This window comes from Gossypium hirsutum, chromosome D05, assembly GCF_007990345.1.
Source record: "Gossypium hirsutum isolate 1008001.06 chromosome D05, Gossypium_hirsutum_v2.1, whole genome shotgun sequence".
NCBI classification, from domain to species: Eukaryota; Viridiplantae; Streptophyta; class Magnoliopsida; order Malvales; family Malvaceae; genus Gossypium; species Gossypium hirsutum.
This window is the reverse complement of record NC_053441.1, coordinates 35,955,161-35,978,574: the sequence shown is the minus strand read 5'-3', so window position 1 is coordinate 35,978,574 and position 23,414 is coordinate 35,955,161. Positions and strand designations below refer to the sequence as shown.

General features: G+C 33.6%; 1 protein-coding gene across 2 annotated transcripts; it reads right to left on the bottom strand.

Annotated features, from left to right (window-relative positions):
* Positions 1-14,323: 14,323 nt before the first annotated feature.
* Positions 14,324-17,612, bottom strand: LOC107902365 (uncharacterized). 2 transcript variants are annotated; one of them, XM_041092920.1, is made up of 5 exons: positions 17,128-17,612; positions 16,473-16,746; positions 15,530-16,366; positions 15,244-15,333; positions 14,324-15,050 (listed from the first exon to the last, which is right to left on the bottom strand). In XM_041092920.1, the coding sequence occupies exons 3-5, from the start codon at positions 16,240-16,242 to the stop codon at positions 14,897-14,899; spliced, it is 957 nt and encodes a 318-aa protein (XP_040948854.1). In that variant the 5' UTR covers positions 16,243-16,366; positions 16,473-16,746; positions 17,128-17,612; the 3' UTR covers positions 14,324-14,896. The 2 variants fall into 2 exon arrangements, with proteins under 2 accessions (XP_040948854.1, XP_040948855.1); XM_041092921.1 differs by having other exon boundaries at positions 15,530-16,385; positions 16,473-17,612.
* Positions 17,613-23,414: the final 5,802 nt, after the last annotated feature.

The window sequence follows — 23,414 nt, the reverse complement described above, 5'->3', positions numbered from 1 at the left end:
TTCAGCAACCCCGACGCACCCCTTTCACGATCTCCATACCTGCGGAAAAATAGATCCAAATAGGAGTACAGACAGAAAATTGTAAAAAGGGATAGGGGGATATAAAAAGCGGATGAATTTATGTAATGGGGGTTAGCAAAATTTTGTATTGAAAATTAAAAAAAATTACAGGAGAAAAACGTTTTTTGAAGGTGATAGATTTTGTTTTTCCTTTTGTTTTTTACTTTGTTTTTGTTTTTCTTTCGTTTATAAAAAAAAAGAATAAAGAAAGGGAGTAGAGGGATACTTATCGGAGTGGCGTCGTTGAAGCTCCTTCATTTCGTTGCCATTGGAGCAGGGGAAGGGTTTTGAGGGCAGAGATACGGCGCAACTCCAAAGAAAGAAAGAAAATGGTTTTTAGGGTTGGAAAAGGGGTTTTTATTTGATTTAAAAAACGGCGTCGTATTTGGTGTACCTGAATGCCCGTATGACCTAACCCAAAACCCGATTAGATCTGCACGTTTTAAGTTGATGGGTTATTTATAATTCGGGCCCTTCATGTTTTTATTATTTTCAAAATCGCTTCTTTTTATTATTTTCAAATTTTTTCATGAAACATTATTAATGTTTTGATTTAATCCAACGTTGCGCAATGCTTTGGGTGGTTTGGGTAAATTTTTTTTTGGGCCTCCTCCACTTACGCATGTTTTAATTTGCTCCCTTTCTTGTTTTTTTTTGTTTTAGGAATTTAACCTTTAAATTCTGCCTTTTTTTTACTTAACCTTTAGTTTTTTATTTTAGTTTTATTTATTTATTATTATTTTTAATACTTTTTATATTATTATTAATGTATTGTTATTAGTTTATTATTATCTGATATATTATTATTATACTTATTTATATGCGCATACGCATATTAATACATATTTATATATATTTTTAAAAACGTTTTAAATATATATTCTATATACATATTTTCTTATTATTATTATTTTTACAGTTTTTTTATATATAAATATACACATTTTTATTTCATAATATTTATACGTTTCCCATATTTTATAATTTATATATGGTTTTTTTATAATGTGTACATATATATTTTTATACTCTATTCAAAGCTCTTATAAATATTTTCCATGTTTTTATATTTACTAATATATTATATTTATACTTTTTTTTAAAATGTATGAATATATTTTATATGTGTTTTATTATTGTTTTATTCTTATGACTTATGTATTCATATAGATATATGCATTAACATTTTATAATGCTTATGCATTTTTTTTCTCTCATATCCATATACGTATTTGCAAAATTCATTTATATATCATATTTATGTATACATATAATTTAAATTAAAATTTTTTTTTCATATTGCATTCACATTTCTTAACATATCTTTTAAAAATATATTTTGATTTTGTCAAAACATTAAAATCATTTTTTTTTATTCAAAGGCTTTTAAAATATAAACGATATTCAAAGTTAGGGATTTTTGAGAAAATTGAGCCCTAACATCTTGGGTTCCGATTTTCTTCGTTAATTCCAAATAACCGAGAATATTCGTTATTCAAAACGCATAAGTTTAAAATCATTTTCGGGAACTTAATTTGTGGTGTCCTAATGTATTGGGCATGACATTTTGCTTTCTAGAAATGAAGATTTTCTTTAAAAAACTAAAAAGTGATATTCAAAGTTCGGGGGTTTTGAGAAATTGTACCCTAATGTATTGGGTCTCGATTTCTTTATCTAGCTTGAACAATTGATTATCCTTTTCAAGTTTCATCATTTGAATTTTTTTTAAGATCTTTTTAAATCCTCGACACTAAGACATTAAATAATCAATTTGGTACCAATTTTTGGGCGTTACGAGGGTGCTAACCCTTCCTCATGCGTAACTGACGCCCGAACCTATTTTCTCAAATTTCGTAGGCCAAAACTATTTTTTAGGTGAATCGATCACACCTTGATAAAGGAACGGTGGCGACTCCAGTTTTTGTTTTTAAAGTCGACAACTAAATTTTTGTTTTATCAAAAAATGGTTTCGACACGTAAAATTACAATAATAAAGAATTAAGTATAAAATGAGCAACAAAATATGTTTGAAGCATTATCGTGGGATAGTGCATCAGACTATACAAGGTTATGGAACGAGTTAGACCTATAGCCTACAGATTGGCTCTTCTACCAAAATCAATCAGAATCCACAATGTATTTCATGTTTCTATGCTTCAAAGTATCGATCAAACCCATCACATGTAATTTCAGTAGAATCGATTGAAGTCTAATCAGATTTGTTATATGAGAAAGAATTTGTAGATATATTGACTTGAGAAATGAAAGAATTAAGAAACAAATGAGTTTCATGATAACTTTAAGATATAGAGTTATTTTATTACTTTTAAGCTTATATTTCAATCAGTATAAGAGTGGTTTATAGTGTTTTCGTAGTTATTTTAATTATGTTTATGTTAGGTAGTTAATTTTTGAAACTTTTATTTTAATAATGTATTTTTGCCAAGTAAGATACTGAAAATGTGAATTTTTATCCTTGAAGGTGGCTAGTAAAACACTAGAAATGTAGAGAAATGAAGATACTGGATTTCAACATTTAAAGCTCTAATAATTAAGCAAAACCATAGCATCAAGTCTGACGGGAGCGGATTGGAGACCCCATATTTAAAGAACACTACATTAGATCTTTGGCTTAACCCATTTCTTAGTTAATAGTTGATGATATTGAGAATAATAAGGAATTAGACTCTGCAAAAATTTAATGGCCCAAATACCCATAAGAGGACACAAATAGAATATAAAGGGGAGTTGACCTAGCCCTCACATCTTTTGGGGGATATAAATACCTCATTGTCAAAATAGAAAAAGGGGGAGAGTCGTTTGGTACAAACAAAGAACACCCATTTTCAGAAAAATAGAAGCTGGAAAAGAAGAAGATAATAAGAGGAAGAAAGAGAATAACCATTTGAGGAGAATCACCTTAATTGGCTTGAAATCTCTTCACTTTTCTCTTTACATTTTGTTTCTTTTCTTATTTGCATCTTGGACCATAGTTGGGTTTAACTTAATTGTTTTTAATTTGGTATTTATGGACTAAACTTTTATTAGCTAGGATAATTATGGAACCTTAATATGCGATTATTGGTGCTTTGCTAAGTATGCTTAATGCAATATGAGATTTATTCAATCAAATGTTATTCATGTTTAATGCTTGCTATTGCTGATAAACATTAGTGGGTAATTAAGTTAATACTAATTATGAAAAGGTTGTAATTAATGGGTTTAAAACTTGAATGATTCATGTTTAATTTCTTTGACTTTATTTTTTTAATGATACAGACATATATTTTTACCTTGCATAATCTTGTAGGAATGATGCTTGAAAATGTATTCTTGACATTAAATTAACATAGCCATATGTTAGTTTAATTAAAGGATTGAAACATAGTGACTTCAAGAAAAGCCTATAAACTGTTCAATTCTAAATTAATAAGCTGTCATATTGTTATAGCATTGCTGCAACATTGCTACTAGTAGTTTCATATTAGGGGGAATTAATTATTCTAGCTCATCATTTCATCACTATCAATTTGTGTTACTGTTATTAAATTGCATTGAATATTTCTATGCATTTAATCAAATTTGTATTCCCTTCCCAAATTGCCAATTGTTAACTTTGCAATTTATGTTTTAAAATCAATTCCTGTGGAGACGATAAATCTATTATTTACTATATTACTTGTTAGCAATTGTGTATACTTGCATATAATAAGAAAATTCATGACATTTCATTATCGCGACATTTCATTAATTAAAGTGCTAGTGCGTAGTCACTGTTGGATCTAGTGCCCTAAGTGTAGTATTTTCGTCAATATACACTTGTAATTTTTTAAACAAACTGTTTGATAAAACAAATTCATTTATTACATTAATATACTTTGTATAATTTTCCTCACATGTTTTTTGCTCGCAAATCAAAATGAAAGTGAACGTTGCTTATTGGTTGTCTAAATGTTTAACTAATACTAAGCGATATTACATGGTCGGATTGTAATATGGAAAGACAACTTGTATTAGTAGACCGACCTAAAAATGTCCTTAGTCTAATCGAAAATGAGCAAACCTATTGAAAGACTAATATGTCGTCTATTAAGTCCTAGGGGAGATGCCTTGTCTTGGGCATCGAAGCGGATGACTCCCAGAAGATAAAGACATAGATATGACTGACTAGACTTACAGTACATCGGATAGGACCCAAACAGAATAAATCCTAAATTCATATATGGATTTATTCACTGTAACATTCATAGTGTGACATACCTAAATCCTGAGTGGCTGGCGAATTATGTACGTGTGACTCGTACACTTTGATACACTTTGATGTAAGTAAACACCTGAGTTCAAATAGATAAGGAACTGAAAACTGGTGCGCTGGGTGTATGAACTCTATAGTATTTAGCATCATTCACAACAGTGGAATCCATGCCTAAAACATGGGAAAATGATATCCTCTCATTGGCATTACATGAATGATGAAAAGTAAACGTGGCCATGGGTCGTCCGTCTTTGTGATGGATGACTTGATCACTACTTGATAGTGGTTGACTTTCCAAGAAAGAAGATATAATGGTTACTATGAGATAAAATAGAATCATATTGGGAGAACAAATATTATCCTAAAGAGATCAAGGATATCCTATGAGTGTAACACATTATGACAAGGTCATTGGACGAGAGTAGTTACTTTCATAATGGTATGTTGTTAGGGAAAGCTTAGTCACGATACTATAGTGGAATGAATTCGTGACTAAATGAGTTTATAATTAATAGGCAAAAAGATGGAACTTACTTATAAATCATTTGAGTCTCAACTTCATATATCCAATCGGTCCCTTTGCTAGCTCGTAACTAGAAATAAATTACGCGCTTGAGTAAAAATGAACGAAACGAATAGAAAAAGAGAAATTGGAAATAAAAAAATTGAATCGGGTTGGATCACATTACAGAGTACTTGGTAAAAAAAGTCCACAAAGTACTTGTAATTGGGCCCGATGTGTGAAAGGCCCAAAGCCCTTATATAACATTAAGGGGGAGAAAACCCTAGTATAAATACAAGAGAGAGTCGTTCACCCCTCTCCTAATCTAATTAGGATGTTGTTTTTCTATTTAAAATAAACTTCTACAACTTTAAAAGGGTTCTACCTTTCTCTTTCTATAAATAGATGAAACTGGTATAGCTATTAACACAACTTTAAGAGATTGTTATTCTACCGAAAAATAGAGAATTTATTCACAACTGTTACATTTATATTTTTCTAGAATAACAATTCTACCAGTTTCTATTAAAGAAGAGAGATTTTCTATCTTCACCCCAAAAGGAAAAAAATTTCTAGTTCTGTGTTTTGATTCAATCGATTTAAGCTCACACTCGAAGCAGTTCGTGGTACAATAATAGCGAAGAGTATTGTTTAGTTGAAAGTTCAAAAACATCAAGTATCCGCTTATCCAAGAAAATAGGTATGAATTTGGTTAAGGTTTATTACTATAAATATCACAAACCGGGTTGATTTCCAAAAATTTAATTTTCTGGTGTGCGAGAAAACCATTTTCAAACCATGTTTTTTCTATAGTCACAATATCGAAAAGGTTACCTGGGAATCCGAGGAGACAATGCAATCACTATAATCATATCTATTTTCAGGTCAATTTCACAGATGGAATTTCTTAAAGAAGGGGAGAAATGTAACGACTGATTCTCTTCAATGTCGAAAAGCCCGGTTCAAGGTTGAATTCTTGAAAACCAAGCAATTTAAAATTTCAAACAGAGAAGTTAGTAAGTCGAATGTGTGATTAACAAATAGAACCGAATAGTAATTAAATAAATTAAGTTGTTTATAATTTTTATAGGGACTAAATCGCAAAGTGAGTAAAACGAGGAATTTTTATTGAAGCCTTGAAATAAGTCATTGTTAAACAATTAACCCTAAATAAATAATAAGGGAGTAGTGGCCAACAACTTTGAAAATCGTTGGATCCTACTATTGCTTGATACAATGTATATATGTTGTATTGATATTTTGATATCATATTGAATTGTGTTATGATGGTGATAAATATGATTATGCCCCCTTAAACGATGTTAGACGTAGTTTGGGTATAGTTGATATGCCATAGGGTTGTAGAAACAGTGAATTACTATCTCCAATTCCTTGAGGATCATGGGAAAATACTATAAGCAATTGTCGTCGAGCAACCCGAGATGACAAAATAAAACAGTCCAAACAAATATTGAAAGCCATCATTGTCGAGCAACTCAGGATTGCATAATAAAATAGGTCTAATTCCCAGAGGGTCATACAGTTACTCATTATATAGATCTAAGTATTCATCCTAATGTCTATTGTTGAATAATAAGGGCTGAATGACTAAGTAATGAAATGATGGTAAACTTTTTTAAATGTTAAAATAAATATTGAATATGAAAAATGTAAGTATTGCAGATGATGATGTTTGATATGTTCAGATATTAAATACATCATGATGTAAGATTCAGAAATATTGAAATTAGTGTTGAATGAGAAAATTTTGGAATTATATGATTATTAATTTTGTAATAGAGTAAAGTAAAGTAGTTAATGTTATATTTGTATAATTGCTTTAATTTAATCTTAATATATATTGAATTTGAATTATATTAGCAGCACTAAGTATTCAATACTCAGCAGACAGTTATGTTGGTTTCCGTGTGTAGGTCTCGAATAAACGTTGTCATAAATTTGAAGCGGTTAAGCATCAAAATCAATAGCTCAACTCGAAAGTCAACTTATTACCTCTTTTGTATGTATATATGTTTGGTATATGCCATGTATCTAGGACAATGTATTGGCTTGAAAAAAAGCTAATTTTTGGTATTTTGGTTTAAGGTCTGAAAGTTGAAATTGATCTTGTAATTTAGAAGTTAGTATGCTTGATCTTATAGACTTTAATTTTGCAAATTGGTTGATTATATGTTTATGCATTAAATCCTAACCTTTGATGTTGTTGAGTGTGATTTCATGACGTGAATTGATGGTTATGCATTGATACTATGTTTGGACATGTTATAGGTATAGATTGGAATGAATTGTAGGATTTAAAATGTTCAAATTTGGAAAACTTACTATTTATTCTCGAGACAAGAAGAACATGTCTTGAGAATTTAAGAGTAAATTTGTCATTTTAAGGTGTTTTAGTAGGCTTAGTCTTAAAAGTAGCTTAAGAGGTGTCTCGAGACAAGGGCAAATCGAAGCTAAATTCATTTTGCCCTATTCTAGATCTCGAGACAATAACCCTTTATATTGTCTCGAGACAACCAATCATCAAAGCTAAAATATGGAAACAGGGGATACTTGTCTCAAACATGGAAGAAAAAATTCCCAAAAAAATTAAAATATGCTTGTCTCGAGACTTGGGGATCCTCGTATCGAGAAATAATGATAAAACTTGAAAATAGTGTTTGGATTCGAGTCCTAATTACCAAATTGACTTAGCCTAACCCTATAACTTGATAAATTAAATTATGAAACACTATAAATGTAAATTTCTGGTTAAAATGGGTGATTGAATTTATATGAATTATATTTGTGCACTGAATGATATGATTAAGTTAGCCTGAGTTGCTTCGGAAACATAATGTGACAACACACATTCGGATCTGACGACTAAGTCAAATGTGGTGTGTTACAAAATAACTAAACATGTGGTCCATTAAAAAAGTAAATTCTAAAATACATGAAACTACCAATACTTTTACAGATGAAAAAATACTTTTTAAAATCAATTAAAAATATTATTTCAAATGAAAAAATCTTTAGAGAAGATTATCATTTACTTAAAGTATGCCACTGAAAACTATTACTACTCACACATATACAAGTATCCTCTGATATTTAACATTCAAAGAAAACATGTGCCAAATCCTCAATACAACCACACCAATAACAAGTATGTGCAATGTTAACACCCTTCTCCCCAAGTCGGGTGTTACAAGGAAGAAACCCTCTCATACATAGCTGTAAAAAGTTTTTAACTTCGGGAGGAATTGGACAATTCCACACACATTTCCAAAGACCATCCCTTATGAGCACATTTTCATTTATATAGAGTCTTTTAGCAAGCCCATATCCTATTTTGACTGTGTACAAGCCTTTAGCATCAAAATGCCACACCATTTTATCACTTTTTTAATTAATAGCAATGGGTAGATTGAGAACTCGTGAAACATCAGTAGGGACTAACAACCCTTCAACGAGATCTTTATTTCAACTTAAACCATTCATCGAAACAAAATCACATGCCTTCATATTTTTTATACACCATTTTCTCAAGTCTGTTTCTTTTTTTCTTTGCAATTCTTTTACAAGTTGATTCGTTATTATTATTTTGTGGTATTCCATTTTAAGAAATTTAATAACATTTTAAGGGATCTATTGCGAAATGACCATTTATGCAATGGCAAATACGAGTTGTAAAGATACAAACTCACCAAATCTGCGAGCTCACCGAAATTTCGAGCTCATCAAATGTGTGGGCTCACCAAGATTGCAAGTTCATCAAATGTGCGAGCTCACCAACAGTGCTAGCTCATCAAAGCTGTGAAGTCACCAAAGGTGCGAGTTGTGTTAGGTGATCTTACACGCGAGCCCTTTTTCTCTGCAATTTTCCAACTTGCACTAAAACAATAATATTTTTTGATAAGATGTTTTGGTTGTTGATTAGACTAAAATCATCCAATAAGAGACAAGTTGTACTGTACAAGTTCCAAGACTTTCCTATAGATGTTCATGTAAACTTTAAGTTAGAATGAAAATTAGAAGTTTATAATCAGTTTACTTCTTTGTTTTGGTCTATTGCTTTTTGTCTCAATATATTCTTTCTTCAAATATCCAACAATTGGTATCTAAAACCACTTATCTTTGAGGGCCTGTTTTCATAAAAATATCTTTAGTAAGCTTGTCATCACTTCCACCCCCTGTTTTTATTGGAGAAAACTATTTGGCTAGTAAAAATAAAGACTTATCTTCAAACATTCGATCTTTGGGAGATCGTAAATGTAGAAATAGAGCTAGAAGATCTACAAGAAAATCCAACACTTGCTCAAATGAGACAACATTGTAAGGAATGTGCAAAAAACCATAAGGTAATGTCTTGCCTACAAAATGGTGTTTCAGACATGACCTTTACAAGAATTTTAACTTGTGACACTCCTAAGCAAGCTTGGGATAAGCTCAAGGAGGAGTTCTAGGGTTCATAGAAGATAAGGCAGCAACAGATGACCAATCTCAAATGAGATTTTGAAAATCTCAAAATCTCAAAAGGAAAGAATCTGAGATTGTAAAGAAATACAAAAAAATAGAATTGTGCTAGTGGTGAACTAGATAAGATTGCTCAGGGATCAGTTCATGTACAGTCGAGTAGTTAAGAAGGTGATTACCACACTTCTTGAGAGATATGAATCAAACATATCCTCACTAGAAGATTTAATGGATCTTTCAACCATCTCACTCTCTGAACTAATCAATGCTTTGTATGCCTAAGAACAAATAAGGGTAAGCAGAGAATAAGGGCACGCTGTGAGAGCATTTCAATCTAGAAATAGAGAAGGTTCAAGCCCCTTAAATTAGAAAGGAAAGAATAGATGGTCAGATTAGAAAGAAAAATAAAAAAGAGACAATGGTAAGAAAAAATATCCATCGTGCTCGTATTGTAAAAAGATGAGTCACCCTGATAAAGCCTGTTGATTCGGCCTAATGCTCAATGCAAAAACTATAACGAGTGGTCATGAAGAGAGAGTGTGCAATAATAAGGGGCACAAAGAACAACAAAATGTTCAGGCTCAAACAATAAAACCAAATTTAGAAGAATTGATGTTCGCTGCCTCCTACGAACCGTAGTTTGCTATACCTTACGAACCCTCCTACGAAGCGCAATTTGATATACCTTGCAAACCCTCCTACGAAGCCCAATCTGTTGTACCTTTCAAACCCTCCTACAAAGCCCAGTTCGCGGCACCATGAGAATCCTCCAACAAAGAAAAAAGAACTAGCTTGTTGATAGTGGTTGTACAAGTCACATGACTGCAGATGCAAGCATCTTGAAGAGCATTGACAAAAGTTTCCACTCTAAGGCGAAAGTTCGAAATGGCCATTATATCGAAGCAGTAGGAAAGGGGGATGTTTTAATTGAAAAACCATCAGGTATGAAACTTGTAATTGACGTTCTTTTAGTTTCTGACATAGATCAAAACTTGCTAAGTGTAGGTCAACTGCTCGAGAAAAAAAATATTTTGTGGTATTCAAGGAAAACAAATGTTTAATCCTTGATCCTAGTGGATACGAGTTCATATCAACAAAGATGGTTAATAGAAGTCTTGCTGTTAACTAGAACTTGGCAACTTCTTTAACATATACCAATTGTCTAGATGAAACCAAATTATGGCTCAAGAGAATGGGACATGTTGAATACATATCATTAAGCCAAATTTCCAAGAATAACTTGGTTAAAAATTTATCGAGTATGGTTGATCATGAAGATGTATGTGAAGTATGCCATCTTGGGAAATAGGCAAGGCTTTCATTTCCTACAAACAGAGCATGGCGAGCAAATGAAAAGTTGCACTTAGTACATACTGACATTTGCAGACCCATGAAAACAAGTTCACCAAGTGGAAGTAGGTACTTTGTGTTGTTTATTGATGATTTTACAAGGTTCTGTTAGATGTACTTCATGAAGAACAAGTTCGAAGTGGCTGATATCTTTTTAAAATTTAAAGCTATGGTAGAAAACCAAAGTGGTTCCAAGCTCAAGATGAGAAGATTAGATAATGAGGCAGAATACACCTCAGAAAAGTTTCAAAAATTCTATGAAGAGGTTAGTGTCCATCATTAGTTGAGCAATGTGTACACTCCATAACAAAATGGAGTAAGTGAAAGAAAAAAACAGAACTCTAGTGAATATGGCTCGTTGCTTGTTGTTTGAAATCAAACTGCCAAGTGATTTTTGGGTAGAAGCAGTAAATAATGTTGTTCACTTGCCATATAAACTGCCAATTAAAGCTGTTGAAGGAAAGAAAACATTCGAGGCCTGATATGGTTTTAAACCCTTTTTTTCTTACCTAAGAGTATTTGGTTGCACCTTTTTTATTCATGTTTCATGAGAGAGAAAAAACAAGCTAGACAGTAGATTGCAACCAGGGATTTTTATTGGATATTTCAGTGTTAAGAAATGTTATAGAATTTATAATCCTTTCTCCAAAAGGATGATTGTAAGGAGATATGTGAAGTTTGATGAAGAGAAAATCTAGATGTGGAATGCAATAGAGGAGGAGATGCACAAATAGGGGGTTTAAAACTTGACTTGCGAGCCACTAGAGATCAAATTGAAAATAATGCAGTTGACGACCATCCAGTGCGAGGAACCAGGTCAATCACTGAATTCTATCAAAGATGTATATGGCGAAGCTGGAACCAATTACCTTTGAAGAAGCAGCTCAAGAAGTTGAATGGTGAACTGCTATGAAGGAATAAATCAGCATGATAAAAAAATGAAACATAGGAGCTGGTAGACAGACTAGTTCACAAGAAAATAATTGGAGTTAAATGGGTGTTCAGAACCAAGATGAATCTTGATGGTCTTGTCAATAGATACAAAGCCAGATTAGTTGAAAAGGGGTTTAGCCAACAATATGAAGTGGATTTCATTGAAACCTTAACACTTGTTGTGAGGTTAGATACCGTAAGGCTACTACTAACACTTGTAGCTTAAAAAGGTTGGAGAATACATCAAATGGATGTGAAGTCAACCTTCTTGAAGGAAGAAATTTATGTTGATCAACCTTAAGGGTTCGTAGTGCTTGGATGTGAAGCACATGTATACAAACTAAAAAAATCTCTGTATGGCCTAAAGTAAGCACCAAGGATGTGATATGAAAGGATCGACAATCACCTAACAGTGCTAGTCTTTGAAAAAAGTATCAGCGAACCCACTCTATATGTGAAGAAAGTTGGTAATGAAACACTTCTCATTATATCATTGTCTGTTGATAATTTACTTGTGATTAATAATAGTGAATTGGTGGTTGATTTCAAAGAGCAAATGCAAGTGAAGTTTGAAATGTCAAACTTGGGAGAAATGACATACTTCCTCAGTCTGGAGATAATTCAAGCTTGCGGTACTATTTTTATAAATAAAAAAGGGTTCGCCCTGAAGATTTTATGAAGATACAATATGGAGAATTGTAAACTGACGAACACTCCTATCACACAAGGTGAGAAGTTCGCCAGCAATGAAAATGTTGAAAGAGTTGATGAAACAAGCTATAGAATCTTGGTTGGATGTCTGTTTTATTTGATTGTATCTAGACTTGACATAATGTTCGCTGTAAGTTTGTTGTCAAGGTACATGCATTGTTACAATGCGAACCACTATAGAGCAACAGAAAGGGTTCTGCGATACATAAGAGGAACCCTAAGCCATGAAGTGAAGTTTCTGAAGACTAAAAAGGTCAAACTACTTGGCTATTTAGATAGTGATTGGGCTGGGTCTACTAAAGATATAAAGAACACCTCAGGTTATTTCTCCACTCTAGGATCGAGTGTGTTCTATTGGAGCTCAAAGAAGTAGGAAACTGTAGCACGATCTAAACTAAGAGAAGGCAATAGAAATAAAGTGCGATAATTAGTCTGCTGCTGCAATTGCAAAAAATCTAATGTTCTATGGAAGAACAAAACACTTCAAAATTAAGTATCACTTTGTTAGAGAAGTTGAATAAGCTAAGAAAGTAACTTTGGTTCACTGCAGTTCGCAAGATCAATTAGCAAACATTTAAAAAAACCTTTTGGGAAGATGAAGTTCGAAAAGTTGCGTTATGATATTGGAGTCCAATGAGGAGTGTTGTGAAGTGACCATCCATGCAATGGCGAACACAGGTCGCAAAGATGTGAACTCACCAAAATTGCAAGCTCATCAAATGTTCGAGCTCAGCAAGGCTACGAGCTCACCAACAGTGCGAGCTCATCAAATTTGCAAAGTCACCAAAGGTGCGAGTTGTGGTAGGCGAGCTTATACATATGAGCCCTTTTTCTCTGCTAGTTGCCAAGTTGCATTGAAACAATAATATTTTTTGATGAGATGCTTTGGTTGCTGATTAGATTAAAATAAGCCAATAGAGAGGCAAGTTGTACTATACAAGTTCCAAGACTTGCCAAGTTGTAATAGTTTATTATTATTTTCAGCTTATTTAAGCAATAGATGTTCATATAAACTTTAAGTTGTAATGAAAATCAGAAGTTTATAATTTGTTTACTTCTTTGTTTTGTTCTATTGCTTTTTGTTTTAATACATTCTTCTTTCAAATATCCAATAGGTTTGTAAAAAAATAATTCTTTTTGGGAAGTTAGATGATATAACAATTATTTGGTGGAAAAAAAATATAAATATAAACTAACAGCAAAAAAATGCCATGTCATTTAACACACTTCCAAGGCATTTTTGTTGGAAAAAGAAGGCCTTTCCATTAATGTTTCAAACTTTCAAATCTTCCTTTAAGTTGAAATTCTGAGTTATAATGGATCAACTCTACTTCATTTCCACGTTCAACATCTCTAGTAAAATGATAGATATTTCGCAATTAACTGCTGCTATTGATTGATTATCACACCTGATCTTAGTTGCATCGGACCGAGTCCTACTTAAAGCTGCTAGCAATATCCATAACCAAATTGCTTGATTGGAAATGGTAGCTGCAACAACAATGTTATTCAACTTTTGTCGTTGGTTGAGTCACTGTTTATCATTTCTCAAGGCAAACCATTAATTCAGCTGGTGAAAGATTATAAATGAATAATCTTTTTTTATTTTTACTGGAGATTAGGAATAGATGGACTTTCTATAGGCTCGAAATATGGGCTTGGGCAAAAAAACGAGGCTCGTTTAAAAAACGGGCCAAGCTTCAGGCACCACTTTTTGGCCCGGGCCCGGCCCGGCCCGAATATAATAAATATATATTTTTTATTTTTATTTTTAATTTTAAAATACTTTTAAAATATTTTTTTAAATAATTTTTTAATGTTTATTTTAAAAATGGGCCGGGCCAGGCTTGGGCTTATGATATTTTTCCCCGGCCGGGCCTGGGCAAAATTTCAGGCCTATATTTCGGGCCGGGCCGAGCCGGGCCCGAGCCTAGGAGGCGGGCCAAAAAAATTTTCCAGGCCCGACCCAAACCAGGCCCAGCCCGGCCCATGGACAGGTCTACTCTTGGTCAATGAAATTTAAAAAGAAAGAAAGAATAGCCTATTCCTCCGTATCTCATATAGGTTTCATAATTATAGGAATTAGTTCGATGACTAATACAGGACCGGAGCTATTTTACAAATAATATCTCATGGCCTTATCGGGCCATGAGGAAATAAGTAGCCTGAGGTGCTCTTCATCATCAAAAGACCCTGCCCGGTCTCAATTCTTTAGGCTTTCGAAGCGCAAAAGGAAAACCACTTGATCTTTTAACGTATGTGTCTTGTCTCAGCGTTCTTTTCGTTGATCTGAAATGAATTTCAATACGATAAGGCGTAAACCTTGAAAGGAGACCGATGGTAAACCTTATGTCGAGTCTAACTAGCCATCAGGCATAGCAAACAGCAGATTAAGCTTTCCATAAACGCTTTCATCCAGCTTTCTCGTAGTCGTCATCCATGCTAACTAGACATTGACTTGAAGCCGATGGGAGCCTTTGCAGTTATTCGGAAGTCATGGTGATTAAATATCAAAAGCAGTTTGCAAACCTCCCAAAACAAAGGACAGATCTGGGGCAGGCTTTTTCTGACCGGTGCGGCCAAGGCTAGCTAGTTCTTGAACCGCAGTTTCATCTACAGCAGCAACACCAAAACCAACAACAGGAGGAACAGGTGCAGCGACTTGATTTTGAGGGTACTGACGAGGCCATGGGATGTTCCTTTTGTTGTTGTTGCTGCTTCTGTCCTTTTTCTATCGCAGAAACACATTTTCCATCTGACAAACTACAGTTTTCCAACATAAATTCGGTTGATAAGTTCCTTTAAGAGTTTGAAATCGTAGTTCATACTATACAACCCAAACTATATGCATCATGAGCAAAGAAGAGTGTACATTAAGCACAATATGAGTAATAAACTGCTTATTTCTAATGCCTGATACGCTTTAGCATATAACAAGGGACAAAGAGAAGCATACATGATACACTTCCAACCGTAGCAAACCGCCAACCAACAATTAGAACAGTAGCATGATGGCCATCCACACTTCCTCTGCTTCTTCTTTCTTCTGCAACAAAAAAGGTGGAATTTCCTCATTGAGAAAGCATTAGAGTTTGAAAATTGTAAGTGATTATATCAGGTTGAATGAATGATTGTATCAGGTTCACAAGAGCAACAGCTACATGGGATAAGCATGTATAACAAGTAAATACATGCTTGGCTATAGTAGGATTTTTTGTAGATAGAGCAAGCTGTTAACTTACATTGGAAAGTCGATGGAGTGTACACTGGCTACATTATCAACAGAATGATGAGCAGTGGTGTCTGAATTCCAGGATACCATGGGACGTGCAGGCTTTTCAATGACTTGTCCTTCGACGCTTCGGCCTGTTTTATCCTTGACAACATCATCTGATATCGAAGTTGCCTCACTCTTATCCGATTCAACTCCCTTTTTAACAGTGTCTCCCTGTAGAACAATAGCGAGTGGACTCAACTCAACAAACTCACCAGACTTGAAAAGTTCTCTAGATTTTGAGCTAAGAATATAATCTCTGGAGAAACTATTGTCCCCTAACTGAATGCTGAATAATGACTCACTAGACGGAAGACTCCAATCCATAGGAGTTATTGATTTACTTCTTGCAAAGACAGCAGAGGGAATCTTACTAGAGTCTAGCCCTCCTACTCGGTCCATCACTTGGACCAGTGGGGATTGCATCAATGTTGGTTCATGTGTCACACAAGAAACTTGAGATGCTAATGCGAGACTTGCATCTCCATCGGAAACATGATGTTTATGTTCAAGTGATTGTATTTGTGTAGCTTTCTGTTCAGGCTTAGGGCCGGATTTGGTCTTTGATAGATTTATATCCACTTCAAACTGATCATCTGTAGACAAACTAGATGAAGAAGTTAACGGTGAAGAGGATGACAAACTCCGCTTTTCAGCTGAAATGTGTATATTGCCTTCCATCCAATCCTTCTTTTCTTGAATTACTTCTGATTGTTTACTGCTGTCACCTAGATTTCAAAATTATGATTGTCTCCCCATCCCTTGCTAACCTCAGGATTAGTCTCAAAATGGTTCCTTCCAATCCCTGCAACCCCATTTATAACCTGTGGATAAGTATCTGGTCGATTACTGCTTCCAGTTTCGACATCTGGTTCTAATGATCTTCTTAAATGCATAAAGCTTTCACTAACCTTACTTGAATGCTCACTGCTTCCAGATTCATCATCAAGTTCTAAATGTTTGGTTGCATGCTTATTGGTTCCTTTTTCCACAGTCCCATGCCTACCGTTTCGGCTTTGATTTCGAGCGAAGAGTCCCTGATATTCCCCTGATTGTTTATTGCTTCCAATCCTATCAGTTTCCTCAATATCTGTTCTCGAGTACTCAATGTTTCCATTGCCATGATCCAAGTCCATAACTTCAAATGTTTCTTTGCGTTCGGACACATGCGCTTATATAATCATCCTACAAAATGAAAAACAGAAGGAAATTCCAACTTAGGTTTGCAATTTTCAGTAAGAGTTGAGAGGTTTTTCAAAGTTCATAGAATCTCTTGTAACATATCAAGAACTTTGTTGAGGGACAGATAGCTAAGTGGTAGCATACTCTTCGTCTTAGCTCACGGTATCGAGTCAGACCATACATAAATGCATATGGTTCGACTATTTAGACACAGTGAGGTGCTCCCAATCTGTAAAGCGGTTAGTGCTTTTGACAGAGTCGAAAGACAAAACTTCGTCCAAAAATAATACCAAAGCTTGTTGAGGGTCGGAGCCACAAACTTCAAATGAACAAAAGGAGGATAACTGGGTAAGGTTTTCAAAAGTGGAGAACATATATTCTTACCATACACGATATTCGGTAAGATTAAATCAGCAAAAATTATAATTTCATTCATCGCCTTCAATAGTTCAAATCCGATTTCCTAAAATCTGCATTCGGTAGCATGAAATTCATTGGAAGTTATATAGCATTTTCTTTACCAATTCTACAAAAACAAAGACAAATTTATCATCGGTTTTTAATAATTAAAAAAGAAAATATCTTTCCATTTTCCTATCACAATTTCATGAAAAAAATCCACCAAAAAAAAAAAAACTTCGTACAGATGAACAGCCCTTGTCGCTGAAATCAAAGTCGACGGCGGCCATCGCTTCAACTGTTCAAATATGGAAAGTTTCAAATTTGTTATCAAAACGGAAATTTAACTATTAACAATAAAATATTAAATCCAGATTTTCAAAAACAGATAAAGTTAGAAATTAGTAGAAATAGAAATGGTCAATTCAGAATCAAAATATCAGATTTTTTTGTTATTATTTTTCTCCCTAGTAAATCAAATTTTAATTTTTGCACAAAAAAGTATCAAAATGAAAGAAAAAGAAGTGTTATGATTTGCTATGGGTGGAAAAGCGACATTTTCTGAAATTCTGGTTTTATTTATATAACTAACTTTGCTTTTGGCGCCATCTTTTTTATTAAAATATTGAAAATACTTTAAACGATAAAGTTCAAAAAATTTTGATGATATTTTTATTATATTTAGGATTTTACCCCTTAACTTTATAATAATAATAATAATAAGTTATTTTAATCTTTCATTTAATTTTCACCTTTTTAGGCCTTTGAGCTTGCATTTTTTTATCAAATAGCTCCTAAATGGATAGAAAAGCTAACGTTTGTTAACTTTGCTAACGTAGAGTACACATGGATTGCAACGTGCATGACATGTCAGCATTTAATTAATTTTTTAAAATTTAAAAATTCAATAAGATATAAATGGTATTAAAAATATTTTTAAAATTTTTAAACAATTAATTAAATGTTGACGGGTTATTTATGTGGCAATTCATGTGTATGCCACATTAGCAAAGTTTAAAAAGTTAACTTTTCTATCCATTTTGGGGTTATTTGACAAAAAAGTAAGTTTATGGGCTAAGAAAGATAAAAAATTAAATGGAGGGCTAAAATGAATTTTTTAATTAGAGGGTCAAATAAGTCATTATGTCTTATATTTATAGATGACCTTTTATTCTTTAGTTTCTATTCAAATATGTTCTTATTTTAAATGAAAAATGAACAAAAGTACGAACATTTTAAATCATCAAACCTAGTTTCTATTTTTACATAAATCAGAAATTTTTAATTTAATCAAATTAAATCTATAATGATCTAGCTTTTAGTGGTATCGAGAAATAAGGTTTTGGGACCCCATTTCCGTAAATCGAGTCAGTAGATATTAAATTGAAATATTTATGGAGTTAGTATTTAGATGAATTGAAATTTGGTTTAGTAATTTAGCCGAAATTGTAGCTAATTAGGGCCTAGGGACTAAATTGTAAAAGTTCAATCACTATAGATTTTTAATTTGTAAATGACTTGGAGATTTAAATTGCAATTAACCAAATGTTTAAAATGGTAAATAAACCATTTTTCAATAGGAGATAGTGCATTATGATGACACCATCCACTAAATTATGATTAATGGTTAATTATACTAATTGGGTCCGTTTGTTTGCTAGTAAAATATTTTTCTTAAAATATTTTCATTGTTTTACGGTGTTTTTTTTTGTGGAAAATGAATTCCCAAAGGAAAACATTCTCCAAAACACAGGTAAAACCAATGCATTCTTAAGGAAAATATCTTGTTGACTTACATCCGTAAGACATTTTCCTTTCTTTTCTTCACTCTCATCACTGACTTGAACAACAGTCGTTCTCCCTTCCTCGTCATCTCTGTCAACTGGCCTCTGCCTCTCCTTGTCATCTCTGTCTGTTGGCCTCACCTCCTCATCTCTGCCTCGCCATCTTTGTCGGTCGACCGTTGTCCTTAGCAAGTCTTCTTTTCTTGTTTGCATTTCGAAGAAACCCTAAAGGAAAACAATATTTCCAATCCTATCAAGGTATATCATTGTCTTCTTCTTATCAAGGTTTTGCATTCAACATATATTTTTTATAGAAATGGCAACTATTTGCTTCATTCAAAATGGGTTTTTTTCAATTTTTAGATGAATTTATTATTTTCTCCTTACAGTCTTTTTTTTTACTTTGGGCTAAACTGATCTGTGTAAATCAATTAAAGTAAATGCTTGCCAATATATCTTGTACAACTCCCTTTTTTCTATACTTAGTGCTTTGGATGGCGTTTAGGTCGATGACTGCTTCCGGACGTACCAACGTCTAAAGTAGAAATCCTGCACAAAATATGTTAGACAGGCGGTGTCAGCAAGTATACAGGTCAAATAGTAATATAGTTACAACGAAGTAGGTGAGTACTTCAAGGATCCTACCCAAGGGAGGAAAGCACCAGATTAATCCTAACCTAAGCATAAATAAAAATAATTAGTACTTTAAATAAATTATATTGCGACTAAACATAAAGACAGAGATTTTAATAACTAAAGAAATAAAATAATATAAATAGAAAAACTTGAAAGATTTGCTATGGAAACTTAATCAGGTTTGAGCATGGGTGATTGGCTCACTTCGGTAATCATAATTAATTGTAGCTTCGGGTTCATTGTTCAATCAACTAGCCGATATCCTAATAGGATCTTCTAATCTTCCACTAGAATAACAAGTCGGGAAAAACTACTTATCTCTCGACCTCACAATCCAGACCAAGTCAGGGCTAAGGTATTCATGGATAGGCAATATCAATTTTGAGTTAATTCCCACCTAAATGACTTCCCAAGGTCATGAAGCCTAGGGTTTACGTTCTTTCTTTCCTAAACAACTGATCTGTTAAGAGAACCCTACAAAACAATTAATTAATCATACCTCAACTCGTTAATCCCCCGTAAATGGATTAGTTTCTCATGGATCTAATAAACATGATATAGAAAATAGACATAAATACTGCATTAAGAAAATAAATTTTAGAAGAAACCTGTATCGTATTGAAAGTGATGTCAAATCCATACAAAATTGATTGAGTTCCACAGATCGGATTTCCCAACAAAAGCAAAATAACCAAACTAAAAATAATCCAAAAGCCTAAGAAAAGAAAAAACTAAAGACTAAAACTAAGAAGAAAATTATACAATATGAAAGTTTTCCCTAACATGTGTTAAATGAGCCTATTTATAGAATTAGAGTGGTCATCGTCCTTAAGCTTAGGTCAACTGTCGTTCTAGTGCTTAATGTTTGATTGTACAGATCAAGACACCCCTGACTCGTAATTATTTCCTGTGCAGAGTCTTGTCGCGACACACCTGGTCATATTTTTGGCATATTCACGTTCCAATACATATTTGTTTCTTTTACAAAATAGAGTAAAACAAAACCACTCAAAAAGTATTAACATTAGAAACATTTAAAGCAGAAGCTATTCGAGTGCACAGAAATTGAATCCACATTTTTGCTTCAGGAAACATTATTGCTTGATTAAAAGAGGTTGGGATATCAGTACTTGGGCGACATTTCCATTCACCCCTCCCTTTTGTTAGGAAGTTTATAACATTATCCATATTTATATATTGAAAATGATCTAAATCAATTTCTTCTACAAAGTTTTTTTCGTAAAATGGAGCATTACAAAATTTTCAAATGACCCGAGGGGTAATTTTGACTTCCTTCCCTTGCACGGGTACCATTTCTCATGTTTGGCCTTCGGTTCTTTTGGACTCTTGGTCCTATAATGATGCGTAAAATTCCTGAAGTATAGGAACCAAGGCAGAGTCTTTTGGGATTGTATAGAAACTTTTTTGTAACACCCTTAACCCAAATCCGTCGCTAGAACAGGGTTACGAATAATTACCAGAGTTTACAAATCAAACAGATAAAAAATTTAAACATTTCATAACATATGCCATTCATGTCAGAAACCAATCATAATCATGCATATTATCCCTAAAACGAGCCCTCGAGACTCAAAATACACCTTAGAAACAAATCGGGACTAAATAAAAAATTTAGAGAATTTTTTAGAAACTTATAAATTTTTAAAACTGCAGGGGTCACATGGTCGTGTGGCTAGAACGTGTGGGCATTCGAAATAGGGACACACGACCGTGTCCCAGCCCGTGTCCGTGCCCGTGTAACTCACTGACTTAGGTCACACGGCCAAGCCAGACGCCCGTGTGAGCATACTGACTTGCACTCTTTAAAAGATACAGGGGACACACGACCGTGTCACCTGGCTATGTGTGACACACGACCAAGACACACGCTCGTGTCTCTGTGCGTGTGGACGAAAATAGGACATTTTACAAGCCACATTTCTCACCCAGTTTGACATCCACCTACACTCAAAATATTGCATATACACAAGTCATAATAGGCATTCAAAACAAGCCAAAGTCAAGCCTTAAACATGTAAAATCATCACATACAACCAATATGCCCTTAGGTACCTTAAATGACAATATGCAAACATGTCAACCATGTATCCAAATTTACCTAAGTGAATAAATACATATATGCATATTTAACTACCATTTACTTTTCATCCATCAAACATAAATCAATTCACATTTTAACCATATCAAATCACACATCAAACATGATAAGGCCATATATATATATACATTGCAAAATATACCAAAACACAAGCCAATTCAAAGGGCTAAAAACATAGCAAAACATGTTGTCTATCATTAGCCAAAATAACCTATACATGTCATTATAACCAAAATTAGATAACCAAATGTACCAAAAGAGTCGATGGGTAGTGTGATATAGCTCTAACAGCTTTCAACCTGAATGAGCTTCTAAACCACTATAAAACACGAAAAATAACACAGAGTAAGCATTTAAGCTTAGTAAGTTCGTATAACATAGAATCTAACTTACCATTTAACCACAATTTAGGTAAATAAACCAAAGCATATCTCAACTAAATTTGGCCAAAAGCTTAACACATATTCATCAACCAAGTTAGCCATGTAATTCATATAAAAACTGAGAATCATGTATGAGTTCAACAACTATTCAAATTCCATAAACATGTAACATCTATACCATGTATCCATATATCATATATAAACCATTTCCATGTAATTCATGTAAATACCTGTACTAGTTCGTATCAAACTCATATAAATTCATAACAGAAACTATGCCCGTTGAACCATTTGGAATATCGTTGGATACGCGGGTAGTACACACAAAGTGTACTGAACTGTAATCCATCAATTCCTGTACATGTATGCTCATACGAGCTGTAAACTGTAAGCTTCTCCCAGCTGAATAACGGTTGTAATGGCCCAATATTGCCTGGCCCAATAGATAATAAAAAACCAAATACCACAGTTGATGCGAGTCACAAAGGCCCAACTCAAGCTCAAGAACGTGATGGGCTCAAACTACCATAAGGCCCAATAACGAGGTCAAAGGCCAAGCAAATGCGGACGAAACTAAATGGAACCATTCAAGACGTCATTAGCAAGGTCTTAGATGCGTACATGAAAGAAAGAGAAAATCAAGATTCACTTTCTTGTTTTCAAGAAAATCAAGAAATCGAATCTTGGCCCAATTTTGCTGTTTGGAGCGATTTCAAGAATCAAAAAAATCAAGATTTTAAATCTTGGAAATCTTGGTCCAAGAAACTGAATCTTGCAGCCAAAGCGCATTGGATCTCCGTTACGAGCATCAACGAACCAATTTCGGTAGGAGATGGACTACAAGCCCAAGTTCTTGAAGGCAAGGCCCAATAAGATGATTCCAAGCCCAACCAAGAAGTCAAACCATACTTAGTTGAAAATCAGGCCAAATTGTTAAAGTGGCCCAATTTGTAAAAGATTTTAATTGTTTAAATATCTAGTTCAATTTTTAGACTTTAGGATTATTATATGTCAAAATTCAGCCCAAGCAGCCCATTAAAATGCCTTGGCCGAATTTCCCTCTTAATTTATTAATTAGGTTTTTTTTTAGTTTTCTAATGAGATTAGGAAATAGATAGAAGGCCTATTAATAGGCATGGCCGGCCACCCTATTAAACACATTACAATGCATTAAATTTTCATATTTTTTCTGTTTGCAAATTCTCTTGAGTTTTTCTCCAAGAATTTTCTCTTGAGTTTTCTTTAGAAGTAGTTTTAACAATCTTTTTTATTGTGGGAGCCATCTTCAGCCTTCTTCTTGCCATTTTTCTTTATTGGAGGGGAGATTAGAGCCGTTTGGAGGGAGTTGTG